The following is a 17,292-nucleotide window of genomic DNA, read 5'->3' on the forward strand; positions in this document are numbered from 1 at the left end:
CTAAAGGCGAGGAAGCCCAAAATCAAAGACCAAAAAAAAAAAAAATCCTCACCGGGCTCCGAACCTGTGATCCCTGGCAGCCACTCACACCTCAGGTCGATTGACCCGTTGAGCCAGTTGGACCCAGGGCAAGTCTGATAGCGCGGTTGAGCAGAACGGTCGTCCGGCTCGTAATAAAGGCAGGTGAGGTTAGCCGTTGCTTGAGGCAGGAGCGGTCTCGTGTGCCTTAGGCAGGCACCAATACACCTTCACATTCACCTCAGATGACCCACACTACGCCGCTCGTCCAAGCCACCTCACACAGCACGGCTTCCCTCGTAACCAGGGAAGTATTTGACACAGGACTACCGAAGGACACACGCAAGCTGGGAGATGTTCTTGACTGAGCTTCAATATTCTCTGTCGATCCATCTGGGTTGGGTATCTATGCTAGGCAACACAGCAAGCACGCCTTTAAACAAAGCATCTACGCAGCCTCTTGCTCGTCATGCGATCCCTCTGGCCCATGCTATGTATCGTAATGACCCTAAACACCACGCTTGAAAAGCAAAATTACATGGCATGATAAGCGCTTGAACACCTTGCCCCTCCCTCATGTTAACATATCAGCGATACTTCTTCGATGACTGATTTAGTCCCACACGCCCGCATCTAGGAATCCCCCACTGGAAAACCTCCCAAAGAGTTGACTACTCGTGATGCCATTCTTCTGCTGATCCTGCTTCTCGCGCTCCCGCTTCTCCCGTTCTTGTCGTTCTTCTTCCTTGGTGCGCTCGAGATCGGCCTGGACATCGCACATATCGATGAACTCATTTAGATTCTCGAGCACAGCGTCCACGTCATCGACCTCCTGAGACACCAGCTGAAGTGGCTGCTGCGAGGCTCTCGGTACATCGTGCGCCACCATGTGTGCCTCGGGCGCCGCTGCTTTTGCTCCAAGGGCGTCTGCTGTGACAAAGGCTTCGGCCATGGCCATTGGCCCGGGGCTTTCAAGAACCTGCTGTGATGCGGACGGGAGGAGCCTGTGGGTGATCTTGGTCCTGCGCGAGACCGCCTGGAAGTGCTTCTGGAACTGGTCATCTTCACCGGTGGGAAGATCTGCTACTGCCAACTCCGGCGGCGGAGAGGCTGTCCTGTTCACCAAGGGGGTGGCGGGATCACTGCCGTCAGGGAATTCACCACCCTCAACCTCCGGAGCCCATCTGACACGCTTGGTTGGTCTGGGAGTCGCGTCCCAGGGGTTGTCGACTGTGGCTGCCAACAGGTTTTGCGTGCTTGGCAGATGGCCCCCACTCACGCGTGCCCTCTTAGGCTGACGCCGAGGCCTTTCAGGAGAAGGTGACATGAAGTTGGCAAAACGCTTGATCTCAAGAATCGGTTCAGGCGTCGAAGCTCTCACAGTCTCCATGGGAGGTACTGACTCCTGTTCGATGACGGGCTTGGCCAAGGGCGTGGGAACATATGCTGAAGTTGACGAGGCAAGCGGCGAGGGTGAGGCGGGCATGGGGCTGTTGAAAGAATTGAAGGCCAAAGCTTCTGCAGCAGCCTGACGCATCTTGACCGGGCTCGAGGCCCAGGGGCTCTGGTAGCTGGGATCTAGGAAGCTGTGCTGGCTGTTCTCCCGAATCGATTGAAGCTGGCGGACTGGGGCAACGGCAGGTACGTCCGCCTTCCAAGGACTTTGCTGGGATGCTGGGAGAGCTGGGCTCTCACGCGCTGGGGTGACGTCGTCGGGTTGAATGCTAGATGTTGCATAGTCTCCAGACCGTTGAATATCTGTCCGGACGATCCCAATCATGGACTCAGAATGGGGCATGTGCTTGTAATTTATTGGTGTAGGTTCGAACTCGTCGTCTTGAACCATGGGCGTCTCTGGATTGGTGTACTTTTGTCCACCCATGGGTGTCTCCGACGTATAGCTGTGATCCTGATGTTCCGCCGATTGAGCAGGAGGACAAGGACTACTCGGGCGAGGCATTTCGGTTTTCGACCGGGGGCTTTGTTGCGAAATCTCCTGGGCGGCACTGCTGACGGGAAGATCCTGCATGCCCGGAGAAACGGCGGCGGCAGTTTGTTGGTCTAGTACGACGGCTGGGGTTGGTTGGGGAGGGACTTGCTTGGGTGTCGATGCCCTCTGCTTCTCCGGCAAATCGAGTGGCACCGCTGCCGTCTGTCCCTGCTCGGCCGGCACCTCTTCGTTACCGGTTTCAGTATGCTTCTGCTTCTGTGGCGGCTCAGGTTGCGCGACTATCGTCCGTTCCTGACTGGCCGATACTGGCTCGTCCTGAGCATTAGTCTCCTTTTGCTTCGTAGCAACTGCACAATGAAGTGTCTCTGCCATATCTGTAGTCTTAGAGATGACCGTTCTCCTCATAGCAATACCCGAGGCCAAATCTGCGGCCAGTTGAAGTAATGTCCCCTTGGTTCCCGCATCAGGCTGGCGGTTGTTTGCGACGTCCTCCTTCGGATTCTCACCGGCTCTACTAGACTCAGGCGAAGTCGCTTTGGTGTCGTCAGGAAAGCAGGTTTCCCCGTCAAGGTCCATAGCTTCATCGGCTGGTTCTGAATCTGACTCCGACTCCGACTCGGTGTCTGGCGTCGCAGGGGCGGGGGAAGAGGAATGATGTTCGTCGTTGATCGCAACACTGGCATTGGCAGCAGTACTACGGCTTCTGGGCCGTGCGCGAAACAGAAAGCTTTCATCCTCTTGAGTCTCGAATTCGATTTTAACTTCAATGCTGTCGTGAGTATCCTTCGCTTGCATCTCCACCTCGATCTCTGCGGGTGCCTCTTCTCTCGCGTTTGTTTGTGGGGTCATTTTTGACATCTTCGCAGATGGAGGTGTTTGAATGGGTGTGCTCAGCGGGGCGGGGTTCTCTTCCTCAGGGCTGGCAGTGGGTTTGGCTGGTGTTTGAGGCGGGATTTGTTGTGATGAAGATTTGTTCGACCTTTGCAATACCCTTCTGGACGACCTGGATTGACTTTGGGTACCCGGCAGGCCTTGCGCAGTCTCGTCCATAATCATAGGCAGTGTCCCATACATATCCTGAGAAAGATCTCGGCTTTGACCAGGGTGCTGCGTGTTAGGCAAGGCGACAATGGATGCACCTTCGACATCTTCCTCTTCTGCTTTCCGACGTTTGTTGTCCTTCCGCTTGAGCCAGTCTGATCCCATTGAACGGCGTTTCCTGTGAGATTGAGACTGCGATAGCGAAATATCGCTTGCAAATGACCATGTTGGCTCGTCGTCTGGTTGTATTGCTGACTCCGTCTCGCTCCTCCAAGCATGTACCCTCTCGAGATCCTCTGCTGTCATATGCGGGTTGGCCGTGACCCCGACCTGGTCCAGACTCCTGGGGCTGGGTAGATGGCAAGATCCCGTGTCATCGGCGTCTGATAGCTCACTCTCGGCAACTTCAAGCTCGGCGGCAGTCTCCACGACGGCGACTGGTAGGTTTCTGCTTCTCTTCGACCGCCATGGGTTGACCCATCCTTTCGCATCTGGTCCTTCAAACGGGCCTCGTAGCACCGACGTCAACAGCACGGGGGCTTGGCCGCTTAAATATCGTTGGGCGGCATCCTCAATCCGGCGTCTTCTCTCTTCTGGGTTGTCGTAATATTCGTCGTCGGATCCTTCACAAAGGACTTCGGCATCATCGCGAGCTGGGTCGCAGAACGGCTCGTAGTCCAGGAACTGGACTCGCCAGTCTTTGGCGAAACTCATGGCGAGGAGGGGTTAGGCTGTTCATGAACTTTGATCGGTGTCGGGAGAAATTCAGTGGTTCGGTACGCCGGGCGGTCGCATCGGCGCCGGGCGGTGGTCCGGAGTGCGGGATGTCGTTGAAAAGAGAGGTCGGTCGTCGCCTCCCGCGCAGACAAACATGGGCTGCCAAATTGGACAAAGAGGCGATGGGTCGGGCGGGTCTTCATGTTCACCCGGCGACGCGACAGACGCGCATGTGCACGGGCCATCGTGTTAAGTGGTATCCACTCTTCTTTATTCTGGCGTTTGGACGGCGAGACTCTCCAGCCATCGCACTGAGGCGCGAGATTACATAAGAGATGTGATTAGAAGCATGCGCCCCCCACGACTTCGATACAGCGATAGCGCCATCGAGGGATCGGGGAATTTGGTGTCGTGGCGGTTGACACAGCAACGCGCACCCGCCACTTTGAGCATAACATTGCGCTGCGAAAAGCACGCTAAATGTGGCCTTTATCCAATTGTTTATTCTGGGATCCGACCCTTGGAGCGATTGACATAACGCCGCCCCAAACCTGCACCAGTGCACCACACACACTCCACGGCCGCTACCAAACAGCGGAACACACTGACGCGAAGGCTCGACCGCGTTCCCCACGAGTAACAATACAATACGTTTTACAACTTCACAATACAACAAACCATCACGACGGGACCTCACCGCACCCCAGCGGAGGCTGCCACGGTGCTTGTGCTGCCAGTCCTTTCGCCATTCTGTTCAGCTTGCCATTCTGCATCTTTTCCACGTGCATTTTCACTTTGGCGACCTTCCCATTGCAACTGCCCGCGTAAACAATTCGCATCCATCGCAACAACACACCCCGCAAACCGCGACGCCTCTTGCAGCCATTTACATCCCCCGATGGACAGTTTATAACCACCAACATCCCACTATTCCGATTGCACGAGCCCTTACATCATGGCTCCCGCTTGGCTTGACTCCCTCTCCGAGGATTGGCCTTCCCAGGCTGGATCTGAGGCTTCGCCGTCCGCCCTGCCGCCTTTGAAACCAAGCGAAAACAACAAGACACCCAACGGCAAGGGAGCCGGCAGTCGCATACCACTCCCTGTCAGTAGGATACGACCGTCGAGTGCCGGCACTGAAAAAAGCGTCGGAGTCCTCAGCGAACGAAGCACAAACGACGTCAACCTGCCACTCTCTTCCCAACGAAGACCTACCCCGAAGCGTTCTCGAGAATTCAAGCCCTCCGAACTATCTCGCCAACCCAGTCGCGCACTCTCGGCCTCAACAAATGGCTCTGTTATTCATAACACAGTGCAGCACAAGTCGATAAAATCGTCCCCACTGAAGAACGTAGGCAGCACACCGGAATGGAAGCGAAGGCTTGTGTATGGGGACGTTGCGTATGGCGAACAAAGAGATCTGTTCTGCTCTGCTGCTGCAGGCCTTGAGAATATGTTCAAGCCGCCAACGCCCCAGGACACCAGCCTGGCAGACCAGAGCCCCCGCCACGATTCGACATTACCTTCGAGCCCCCCGTTCTTCCGCCGCGCAGACGTGACCACAGGCGAGGAGGAGGAGGAGGAGTCTGACGGCAGAAGCCAGATGGATCCAAGTCCAAGCCCAAGTCCTAGGATACGACCGCTTCAAGTCACGTACAAGTTGGCGGACGATACGCTCGATCAAAGCAAACTTAGCGAGTTCAGTGCGCCTCAAGACAGCCATCCTCAAGAGCCGACGGAACCCACCGTGAAAGAAAGTGTTCCCACTGCAGACACCTCAGTCACCGGCCTCGCACCCCCGAACGACGCGTCGAGAAAGACGAGCGGACATAGTGTCATCCGAAACGAGGATTTCAGCCCGATTGTGCTTACACTCATGCGCCCAAAAGGCGAGGAGGGCGACTCAGAGCCCTTTGCGCCTACCGAACTGCCCATCGACCAGCTTCAAAATCGTCTTGAGAAGCTTCGCATTGACCAGATGCTTCTCGACTCTCAAGGCGAGCTTCAGTTCGACGCAGACGAAACGCAGGACGAGCCTGAGAACGACAAGGTGGACACAACCGAAGACTATGCGCGCAAGGGAGGCTTTCTCAACTTGCAGCGTGGTGGCAGGTCTGGTGATGGGTCATTCAGATACCGGGGTCTGAGTCCCGGCATGCGCGTCGATACATCTGAGATGTTCCCCGAAGAATCTCTGCAAGCTAGCACCCCCAAGCAATTCCCCAGCGTCAGGACCTACTCGCCGGGGCAGGGAGCGATGCGATATGGCTCTCAAAGTCCCCCACCTCCAAGACCACCTCATCCGAGTCCTGACAAGCGTGCAACAGCGGGAACCAACAGCACGAGCCCGCTGAAGCTGTTTGGGCCCTACGACACCTTTACCAACCAAACGCTTCTCCGTCGCATTAGCCAGTTTGAGGACCAGATGTCAGGCTCATCGCGACAATCACTGAGCGGCGCGTATTCTGGGGATGCTTCCAGACTGACTGAGAAGCCTAGACCTCATACTGCTCCCGTGGGCTACCTCTCCGTGCCAGCTCAGCAGACTGCTGCAAGTTCACGATCCGTCAGTCAGTTCGGCGCAGGCGATTTGGAGGGTTATCAGTTCGATCAAGAAATTTCCATTCGACGCGATGATGAGGGGTCACAATTTTACGACGAGGGCGACTTCGATGGACTCTCTGGCCTTGAAGAGTCTGTTTTGCGATTCGCGAATATCACAGGCTCTCCAGGCCAAGAGGAGTCAATGTTTATCCCCAGGAAGCGAGCGAAGTCTGCGACAACGACGGATTCATCATCAAAACACACTCGGGAAGTCTCATTCGGCAGTGAGGGCAGTGTTCAGAGAGGAAATGTCCGGTTCCCATTGGACGACTCCCTCTTGCTGGGAACTCCACACAGACGCGACACTGGTTCAGAGGGCAAGAGGCCAATGACCTCGCCATCAAAAGATCCGACTCCGAAGCGAAGGAGGACGCTGCACAAGTCTGACATTGCTTACGGGCGTGAAGAGCGCTTTCAAGCGCTGGAGCCTGTTCATGAGTCTCACGCCCTGATGCAGAGCATGATGGGTAAGAAGCGAAAGGACGCCCGTCCGGGGAGCATGCAGCAAAGAGCTCATCCTAGTGTGCTGGCTAATCGCCATATTCTCCGCCCGCGAACTCCAACGCCGAGCTCAAGGTCGTCAATGCAGAGAGATGACTACTTTCCGGAGGATTACCTGCTCGAGGAGCCACCGACGCGCCGCTCTCCAACCCGCGCTTCTCAGCTCACGACGAGCGGCAACGAGCGCAATGGCACTCTCGATACGGACCGAAAGCCATCCATCAGGACCCAAGACTTTTTGGACGAGGCTGGCAAGATCATGGCGATGATCAGGAATGGAGCCAAGGCCCCGAGTGGTCTGACGAGTGTTGAGGAATCTGATGCGGAGTTTGGCGAGCCCAGTCCGGTCTTTGATGAGGACTCATACGAGGAATCAACAAGAGAGCCGCTCTCACGGCCTCCTAGCCGCGAGGGGAAACCCGTACAGAGGGCACCGCAGCGACAGGAGAACCCCGACATACTCGACTACTTAAAGAAGTACCAGGAACTGAGTGACATGGGGGACGTCATCTCCTCATCACTCAGATCTATGGACCAGGCACAAGACGCCATTCGTGTGGCACAGGAAGTTGAACGGCAAATCGAGGAGCGAAGCCGTGAAAGAGCTAACACTGAAGAGCTGCAATACCTTGGAGGCGATGAGACTATCAGCGATCCCCCAAACATCCGCATCAGCGCCAACCCAAACAGACCGATGGACTCGATTGATGCAGACGACTACCCGACCCACTCATCTGGAGCATCCACCACCCGAACTATCCACACAGGCTCCTCCCGCAATTCCGAGTCACGAAAAACCATCATGCCTCAGAGCGTGTCCCATTTGATCCCGGACCAAGTGGGTAGCATGTACCTGGACCGCCAGCAAAACATCTGGATCAAGCGGAAGGGGGAAAGTGTTCGTCCTAGAAGTGCGCACTTACACTCTCACGTGCTTCCTTCGGAAGACAGCGAGGACGATCCTTTCGCGAGCATTCCGGACCTGTCTGTTGATTTGACTAAGGAGATGCAGCACTTGCGGATTGTGACAGCTCAGAAGGAGGCCGAAGCAAACGAGGCGGATTGGTCGCTGTCACCACCTGGCTCTGCTGGCTCCTTTGGCACTCCCAGGAACCCGTCAGGCAAAGGTTTCGTCACTCTATCTCCAGATGGGACCTTACCGAAGGACATTGCGGCGCAAGCTCGAACCGAGTTCACGAAACTCGGAAGCAAGCTACCTGATGGAGAGGTCGAGCACGAGATCCAACTCGATGAGGATCGCATTACCGACTCCTCGCCGTCTCGCAGACGAATGACGATTTCTTTCTCTTCGCCAATTGCCTCCATTATTCAGGATGTCGCGGCAGAAGACATTGACAGCCTCGAGGACGACGAAGGCAGCTTTATTGATTCTCAGTTCGTCTTGGAGGAATCTAAGCGCAGCAAGTACCAGAGCTTGACAAAAGCCGCCCGTCGAAACTTGTTGCAACCCCGGCCTTGTACCGCCCCGGCACGCGGCCCTTCCAGGCAGTTCTCCCTGCGCGGCCAGTCCTTTGTTCCGCGCCCCGTTTCTCGTATTGACGAACGAGACGAAGACAGCGTTGTCGACAATGCCGAGGAGAGGCAAGTCAGCATCATCGCTGATAACAGCGCCCTTAGCCACGTCTCGCACGAAAACCAAGAAAGGAGTCTTAGTTTCCTCATCAAGACGCCCGGCAAGACTAGGAACGGCGGTCTTTACCCTGACGCAGGAGCTTTCATCAGCCACCACGTTGGCAATCTGTCTCTCAGTCCCATGTCCGAGTTTACTTTGAACCACAACGAGAAGTCATTTGGCTTCGAAGTCAGCTATATTGTAGACGATCAGCGACTCGTCACCGGAGACGGCTCCAAGAAGGTCATGTCCATGACGGTTCGCGATCTTGTCGACCGATTGACCGAGATTGAGCCTTTTGAGCCCTACTGGGAGGACTTTACAGAACTTGACGTCAGCAAGAGGCGGCTCTCAAGCCTGCACATGTTGGACGAGTTCTGTGGTCGCTTGGTGAGCCTTGACGCATCCGATAACTCCATTGGTCATCTCGATGGAGTACCGGCATCAGTCAGACAGCTCAAGATCACCAACAACATGATTACTGAGTTAACGTCATGGGATCATCTCACCAACCTCCAATACGTCGACCTCTCCAATAACGATCTCACAAGCCTGTCAGCACTGAAGAACCTCGTTCACCTTCGTAGCCTCAAGGCCGACAACAACAAGCTGACATCTCTTGACGGCCTAAACCAGCACGATGGTCTACTGTCGTTGCGGGCGCGCAATAACTTGATTGAAGTCGCAGACTTCGATGGCACCAAGCTACACAGGCTTACAGAACTGGATCTTTCTGGAAATAAGGTCAAAGAGCTACTGAATGTCGGGCAACTTTCTTCACTCGAGACCCTCAAACTACCCCGCAACAAGCTTCTTGCATTCATCGCACAGGATGCGCAAGGCCTCGACGGTTTGCGCTACCTGGACCTCAGCGACAACGAGATCGCCGAGCTTGATATCGGCCGTCTACCTGCAGTGCGGCTACTCCATGCCGATAGGAATCGCATCACGAACATCACTGGTTTCACGAAAGCTCGCCACTTGGACAGCTTATCTTTGAGAGAGCAGCGTGGCGATGGCCAGCTGGACCTGTCCTTCCTTTCTTCGGCGTACGAAGTTCGGAAGCTCTTCCTCTCCGGAAACTACATTGGCGCTTTCGAGCCCAAGGTCGATTTCCTCAATCTTCAACTACTCGAGCTCGCCAACTGTGGGCTACACCGTCTGCCAGAGGGCCTCGGGCTGTTGATGCCAAATTTGCGGTCGTTGAATCTCAACTTCAACGCCGTTGCCGATCTTTCACCCCTTCGATTCGTTCCCCGGCTCAAGAAGCTTCTTGCTGCTGGCAACCGCCTGGCGGACTCGACATCGGTCACGGAACTCCTGACGGACTTCCCGCACCTGACGCAGTTGGATCTGCGGGACAATCCAATTACTCAGGGCTTCTATCCGCCAGTGCAGGTTATGGTCCCAGCAGACCGGGGCAATTTTAACGATCCTTTCGTCCTGCCGGAAGCCGATACGCAGAGAGACGAGGTGTTTTCCAAACGTCTCGACGAGGCAACCCGTCTCCGTCGTCGGTTGTACCAGGTCATTTTCGTCGGTTGCTGCAAGAGGTTGAAGCTCCTCGACGGCTTGCCCGTCAAGCGGCAGCTCATGCTTGCGCGCGACCCAGCTTTTCAGGCGTTGGTCCAAGAGGGTCTCTTGCCCAGTGATAGCGCCGGCGTCCCAGCTTCACCTGCAACCAAGACTCCAGTTAAGACTCCAGCTAAGACTCCAGCTAAGACTCCAGCCAAGACTCCAGCCAAGAGCTCGACGAAGCCTCCGCCGTCGCGGTCTTCGTTCAAAGCTCCGGCCGAGGCTCCCGCCAGGTCTTCCCCCACCATTCGGGTCACCGCTCCGGCCAATGAGCCGAGCCAGTCACCCACCCCTAAGAGCGCGGTCAGCAGTCGCTGGAACGCAGAGGACAGCTTCGCTTGAGGCGCAGGACATTGTATTATATGATGATGGCAAAAAAGAGGGGGGCGTTTCTAGCACAGCCAGGAAGAGTGTGCTTTTATTCATGTTCATATTGATAATCTTTCAACGGTCGGGAAAGGCGTCTGGGTAATCATTCAAAAGGAGCAGGGCTTAATGACGAAACGGAAGTATTGTACGAATAGGGATGGTAGAAAGCATTGATTCAAGAGGTCCGGAGAATACAGACTTTGCATCTGAAGTACAATGACGATTGGGCTGAGCGACGATTGATGTGACGCTTTTGACGTGGGTGCATGACTTGATCGCAATTCCGCGGACATTGCCATCCAGTAAAATGTAACAGAAGATGGGAAAGCAACGACGGGACGGCAGCCGGCAGGCTTCCGTGCAGCCGGGACCCACTCACGCCGAGGTTACGGTGCATTGCCGAGCCGGCGGCCCCGGAGGCGATCTATCTTGCTATCTGCGCCCCAGCGACCTCGTCATCGCGGGCTCGTGCTCGCGCTCGCGATACGAGGTTTCTTGATTTTTTTTTGGTTGCAAGGGCAAATAAGTCTGCATTAGATGTAAATTCTGGCGCGCGCACACCGGGTCTGGGCGTCGCACGATGGTTGTGTGTGTGTCGAGGTGTCCTGAATCGCTCATGTCCCGGAAAATTCTTTCGGTTTCAAGGGAGATTATCGTCCGGCGAATCGAGCAGGTCGCCCACACACACACACACACACACACACACACAACAAGGAGGCACATACAAAAAGTCGTACCTACATGGCACGCTGGCCGGCGACCGCGCAGCCGGGAAAGTTGATCGCGGGGGGGATGGGACGGCGAGGGGGGGGGGGCGATTAAAATAGGCACTAGGACCCCTGAAATGAGGTGGTAATATTAAAGAGAGCCCGAGATGGGATAATCGGGAATAGGCTGGGTGCCCGAGTGTGTCTGTTTTTTGTCATTGAGCGTGCCAGTCGGTGCCTGACATGACACGCACAAGGGACAGACAGACGGTTCGTTTGGACGCGGAGGTCACGATGCAGGAGGACCCTTAAGATTTTTTCAGTGGCCTCTTGTATTTTTTTCTGCCCTCCCTTGGGAACTGGTCTTGTGGATATTGGAAGAGTTGGGATGGATGAGGACGAGGGCAGCAATTCCAGCCCAGGATTGTCTTTGTTTGTGGAGGGAGGGGGATTGCTTGTTTGTCATTGGTGTTGGAGGCAACCCAGACAGGGAAGGTAGAGGTTTGGAGGTGAGTTGGTTCTTTTGGTGTAAGTTCAAAGCTGGTAGGGCTCTCGATATTGAGGCTGTATTATTAGGAGAGGGGGGGACGAGACGACGCGTCTAAGATTTCTCGTGGCCATCCTAGGGCTTCGTCTTTTGCGTTTTGGTGCTCGTCTGAGCGTGAGACTGGGAGTCGGGGACGATGAGACTCAGGGAATGCCCTTGGAGACTGGGGGTTGTTGAGTACGCAGAGGCATGGCAGGGCTGCGCTGGCGGTGATTGTCGAGGACGGGGGACCCGGCCGAGAGGGAGGAAGGGGTGAGAGGGCGGATTGGCACGTTATTCAAGAGCCCTGATTTGCATCCCAAAGGGTAAGGTACTATGTTAGAGGGAGTGTGTCCTTCACTTTAAAGTGATATAGTGTATTAAAGTGTACTTTTTAGAAACTCTACTAGTATATAGGTTACTCTTATAGCTACTTTTTTTCCCTCTTTATTTCTCTTTTCTTATTTTTAGTAATTAAAAAGGACTATAGCTATTACTATACTTATTTCGTTTATATAATCCTTATATTATAAAATTTCTTCTAATTTATTAATATCCTCTTTAAACTTTTTATTATTAAGTTTTTATAAAGTTTTATTTATTAATATACTTACTAAAACTATAAATAGATATAGTTTATATTTAATTTATTATTTTATACATATAAGAGATGTATAGTAATTTATAAAATATAGATAAAATATTTATAATAGTTTTTATAATTACTTCTAGTTACAATATTAAAGAAAATATTGTTAATAAACTATTTAAATTTATATTTATTTTCTTATACTATTTAAATAGAAAAATATTTTATTTCTACTTAGTAATTAGTTATTTTTATAATTAGTATTTTAATTAATATAAATTTAAATATAATAAGTTAATTTTATTAAAAATACTTAATAAATAGAAAAGAAATAGATCTATATTTTTCCTTTTATATAGTTTTATATAATAAGTTATTTTTAAGTTATTAAAATTATTAATAATACTTTTATAAACTTAAATTAAAGTTCTTCTAGTTATTATAAGTAGTATTATAATACTTAGTAAATATCTATTAAAGTATAAATAGAATTTTCATAATATAGCGTAAACCTCTACAAATTAGATGTGGCTGGGCTTAAAAGGTGGAAGAGGGAGTGTGTCCCTTGTATTCCCAGGTTGCGCGTTGCTTGTGTTGTGGGTTTGTTAGCAATAGGTAGGTAGCAGCCCGGCCGAAGCTTTTTCCAACTGCTAGTGATGTGGCACTGGACCCTCCTTATTTCCTTTATTTGTTATGCTTGACGTGTCCACGATGGTTGGTGAGTAATAGATGGACGAAGCAGGTATTTGGATGTTTACATGCATTGGTGTAGGCGCAGTACACTTGATATTCATCCAGCTCAGCCATCGAAGCCAAAAGACAAGGAGCCGAAACTGGAAGACGGGACTTTGGGCGCCATGCACAACATTTGCCTCCTGCTTCGGCCCGTAATAAGGCATTGATGGTGAGGGTCCCTAGTGGAGTCGTCGGCCGGGCTGAGGTGGGAGTGGATTGTCCTACGCGGTAGTGGGCACTGGGCTGCAGCTGAGGCGTCTGAGGTAATCGTGATCGCGCATCAGAGAAGGTTGTTGCGGTACATGGAGATGGACCTCATCACAGCCAAATATTGGTGGGAAATTGGTAGGATCAAGTAGCTGTACTTGGGACGCCGTGGAATCCAAATGGAAGCTGCCAGGCCTGTCGCACCCCTCGACCTGCCTGCACAAGACGCGCTGCACAGCACAACAAAAGCAATGGATGGCACCCCAGAGAATGATCAGAGACCCGTAAAGGTCCCCCTCACCAGTCACCTCCACCAAAAAAAGTCACCTCCACTGGGCAGCCACTGCAGCGACTGGTGGTCATTGACTGAGGAGGACTGAGGACAAGGTGAGGTGTCGGGCAGGCATGTCCCGGGTCCAAGTGTCCCGCCTGCCATTTTGTGCGCCATCCAACCAACCCATCCCGTTTCTGGTGTTGCTATCATTATTACCTCGACCTCTAGCGTCTGTCATTCCTCGACGTCAACTTCCCCTTATTCCACCTGTCCTGCTCTGCACCACCCACGAACACACCAGCAGCTGCTTTACTCACAAACACAACTACCGCATCCTTCACCGCATGGCATAACATCCCCCGCGGAACAACTCTGAGCATCTCTTGCCGTCGCCCCAGCTGGCTCGCACAGCCAACCCTCGACTGTTCTTGAAACCATGACGTTTGGTGTCATCACCCGCCAAAACCAACACCAGCCATGGACTCAGAGCCTTCAGTTCCCCTTGCGCGCTCCATCTCCCAGCAGAGTGCAACGTCCATGAGGAGTGCCCGCTCCTCTACCGTCCGCGGCAAACGATCGAAGCTCAACTCCCAGCCCTCGAGCTCCGCCAGCTCTGTCGCCGCCTCCGAAGACAAGTCTCTGACGAGCTTCCCCTCCTTCTCGCCAGACTCGCCAAGGGGAGACACCTCCTTCCCGCCCGACCCCGTCACCCCCGACCCAGAGCCCGAGCCCCCAGCGACTGTCCGCAAGATCTCTGACGCCAGGTCCAACGCCTTCTCCCTGCTCGGCAATCTCACCGGGAGCACCTCCGCTGCTGAACAGGCTGCCCGCGATGCGCTGTTTGAGGACTCGCCCATCTCGACGCACAAGATACCCGGCGCCCTGCACCATGCCAACGACGAACACATCCACCGCCTGATTGCCAGAGACGGCGCCGTGCCCCTCATCAGGCAGTTCGCGACCGACTTGGCACAGCGCGACGCTCAGATCGCCCAGTTGAGGAGGAAAGCCGATGAAAGGGAGAGGGCTCTGCGGAAGATCATTCTGGAATGCGGGCTGTCCAACCTGGACCTCGAGACGAGATTGCGAGCCATCGAGAGCGATGTCAAGACCTCCCGCCCGGGCAACCGTCGCAACGAGAGCGGCCTCTCGGATCTGATGAGCGACGCTATGCAGGACACCGTCATTTACAACGTATTTGGTCAGACCGACAATGAAGCAACCGTCCGCGCCAGCAATCTCTCCATCCCCTCCAACGCTGATGGCCGAGGTACGACGAGGGGCTGGAAGGACTTTCTCTGGGGCGGCACGAGCAGGAAGAACAGCGGACCCAACAGCGTCAACGGAGACGACACAAAACCCGCCGCGGTTCTCAGAGCGCAGTCGTACGGTGACAGGCGGCCGGGCCTGCAGGATGACCTGTTCAGCCCGCCGCCGGAGAGCGTTGCGCCCGAGAATGTTCCGCCTAGAACCCCAAGTCGGGCGTCTAGCATCCAGTCCGGCCCACCTGGGTCTCGCAAGGCCTCAACTTCAGTCGCCGCCAGCCTCATGAGACTGGTCGCTGGAGGCGCCATCAATACGCGCGAGGGCGGTCCCAACCGCGGCCGATCTAATAGTGCTACTCAGCCGCAGTCGACCATTCGAGCATCGTCTACATCTAGTGCAAAGACGACTCAGTCGAGTAGGGTGGTCTCTACCCAGGGCGGTCCCAAGGCACTCATGGCTATGCGCCGAACAGGACCTATGAACAATCCTCCTCCTGGGGCAACTACAGCGCGAACGCAGCCTCAGGAGAGATGGGACACCATGACGGGCAGCCCTACAAGCGCCACGCCCAGGCAGGAGAGCTATGGTCCCGTCGAAATGGACGCGATTCTCCCGCCCGAGACGCAACCCCCAACCTTGACACATATTTACAACAACTATGTCGGTAGCGAGTATCTTACCGACCGTTTCGGGTTTATCTACGATCAGCGCAGGAAGAAGAGACAGCGTGAAGCGGCGCAGATGGCTCGCCGTTATAAGTTAGGAGGGCGGGCCGAGATGCTGTCTAATGGACGCTCGAATTTGTCCCCGTCGATGATTGAAGAAGAGCAAGTTCCGAGTCCCGGAGGCAGCGAGGAGCGACCAGACAGCCCTTCTTCTGCCGAGGAACGCTCGAGCGAAGGCAAGCCCAAGAAGTGGCAAGATTACCTCAAGTTGGCGACATTCCCGACGGAGCTATTGTCTCACACCCCCGCACTCAGCGCACCGTCTCTGGAGGTGCTCGAGGGAGGGGAGCTTGGAATGAAGTCTCCCGGTCTCATCACGGCCGACGAGCGCGGCTTCGTTCCCATTGCTAGCGCTACGATTTCAGTCACTGAGAGCGAGGCAACGCTGCCCGTTGAGAACGATGCAGCTGCGGGGACTGTTGTTAGAGACGACACCGAGCCGGTGAAACTGCTTCTCCAGCACATGGGCGAGTTGCATGATTCTTTGCAGCGAGACAAGGCAGCCCGCTGGAATGAGTTCCTGCGCAAGGTTAGAGCCGAGCGGCGACGGGACGGCGAAGCGGCGGCAGCCGCTGCAGCGGCCGCAGCTGAGGCTCGGTATGAGCGACCTGCCGTTAACCTGCCCGAGGCAGCGCTGGCTGATGGCGAACTGATCGGTATAACCGGCCTCGGAATCAAAGGCAAAGTCGGCCGCGCCAAGCGTACGGAGCTCAGGAACCTGGTTCTCGGCGGCATCCCCGTCAACTTGCGTGCAAAGGTGTGGTCTGAATGCTCGGGTGCCACAACCCTCCGGATCCCAGGTTATTATCAGGACACCATTGCGCGCCTCGACGAAGCGGACGATCCTATCGTGGTCTCTCAGATTCAGGCGGACATCAATCGAACGTTGACTGACAACATCTTCTTCCGTAAGGGGCCAGGCGTCACAAAGCTGAACGAAGTCCTGTTGGCGTACGCTCGCCGCAACCCTGAAGTTGGCTACTGCCAGGGCATGAATGCCATTGCGGCTAACCTGCTGCTGATCATGCCGTCGGCAGAGGACGCATTTTGGATTTTGTCGAGCATTATCGAGAAGATCCTGCCAGCTGGCTACTATGACCACAGTCTTCGATCTTCTCGTGCTGACCAGCTTGTTCTGCGGGAGTACGTGGCCGAGGTGCTTCCAAAGCTCTCGCAGCATTTCGATGAGCTGAGCATCGAGCTCGAAGCCTTGACCTTGGGATGGTTCCTCAGTGTGTTTACGAGATGCCTTTCCGCCGAGGCCCTGTTCCGCGTGTGGGACGTGGTGCTTTGCATGAACGACGGTAGCACCTTTCTGTTCCAAGTCGCGTTGGCGCTCTTCAAGCTTAACGAGTCGCAGCTTCTACAGTGCGAGACGTCGGTGGCTGTGTACTCGTACATTAATGGGCAGATGACGAACCACGCCATCAGTATCGATAACATGATCAAGGCGTCGGACGGTCTTAGGAAACTGGTCAAGCGCGAGGATGTGGAGGCTCGGAGGGAGAAGGCGATCCAGGCGGAGCTGAGGCTTTCCAGGCAGAGGGAAGAAGCGAACGAGCTTAAGAGGGCTAAAAGGGCCAACAGGGCCAACGGCAACGGAAACGCCGAGGACATCGGCGACGGCAATGGAGAGGCTGTTGCCAGCGTAGAAGGAGCAGAAGGAGACGCGGCAGCTACGGGCGATGCGCCGGCTGAGGAAGCGCAGTAGAGGCGGGAGGGAGCAGTTCGCGGGAGAGGCCGCGTGCATTTTTTGGTGTTTTATGGGCGTCCATGATACCCCCCTGACCGATTGGGAAGGCAGTCAAAACAGCGTCTTTTACATACATACAATACACGATCCTTGTAGCGTTG

The 17,292-nt window shown here is 54.5% G+C and overlaps 3 protein-coding genes across 3 annotated transcripts; 2 read left to right on the forward strand and 1 right to left on the reverse strand.

Annotated features, from left to right (window-relative positions):
* Positions 1 to 631: 631 nt before the first annotated feature.
* On the reverse strand, positions 632 to 3,724 carry CGCA056_v002212 (uncharacterized protein; the record flags this gene model as incomplete). Its single annotated transcript, XM_037317471.1, has 1 exon — positions 632 to 3,724. The coding sequence occupies one exon, from the start codon at positions 3,722 to 3,724 to the stop codon at positions 632 to 634; it is 3,093 nt and encodes a 1,030-aa protein (XP_037183718.1).
* Positions 3,725 to 4,682: 958 nt separating this feature from the next.
* On the forward strand, positions 4,683 to 10,382 carry cdc11 (Septation initiation network scaffold protein cdc11; the record flags this gene model as incomplete). The annotated part of the gene is made up of 1 exon (XM_037317472.1): positions 4,683 to 10,382. One exon carries the CDS (start codon positions 4,683 to 4,685, stop codon positions 10,380 to 10,382), a length of 5,700 nt encoding a protein of 1,899 aa, XP_037182679.1.
* Positions 10,383 to 13,924: 3,542 nt separating this feature from the next.
* On the forward strand, positions 13,925 to 17,149 carry CGCA056_v002214 (TBC domain-containing protein; the record flags this gene model as incomplete). The annotated part of the gene is made up of 1 exon (XM_037317473.1): positions 13,925 to 17,149. One exon carries the CDS (start codon positions 13,925 to 13,927, stop codon positions 17,147 to 17,149), a length of 3,225 nt encoding a protein of 1,074 aa, XP_037183677.1.
* Positions 17,150 to 17,292: the final 143 nt, after the last annotated feature.

This window comes from Colletotrichum aenigma (assembly GCF_013390185.1).
Source record: "Colletotrichum aenigma strain Cg56 chromosome Unknown KSG_Cg56_contig02, whole genome shotgun sequence".
Classification (NCBI taxonomy): Eukaryota; Fungi; Ascomycota; class Sordariomycetes; order Glomerellales; family Glomerellaceae; genus Colletotrichum; species Colletotrichum aenigma.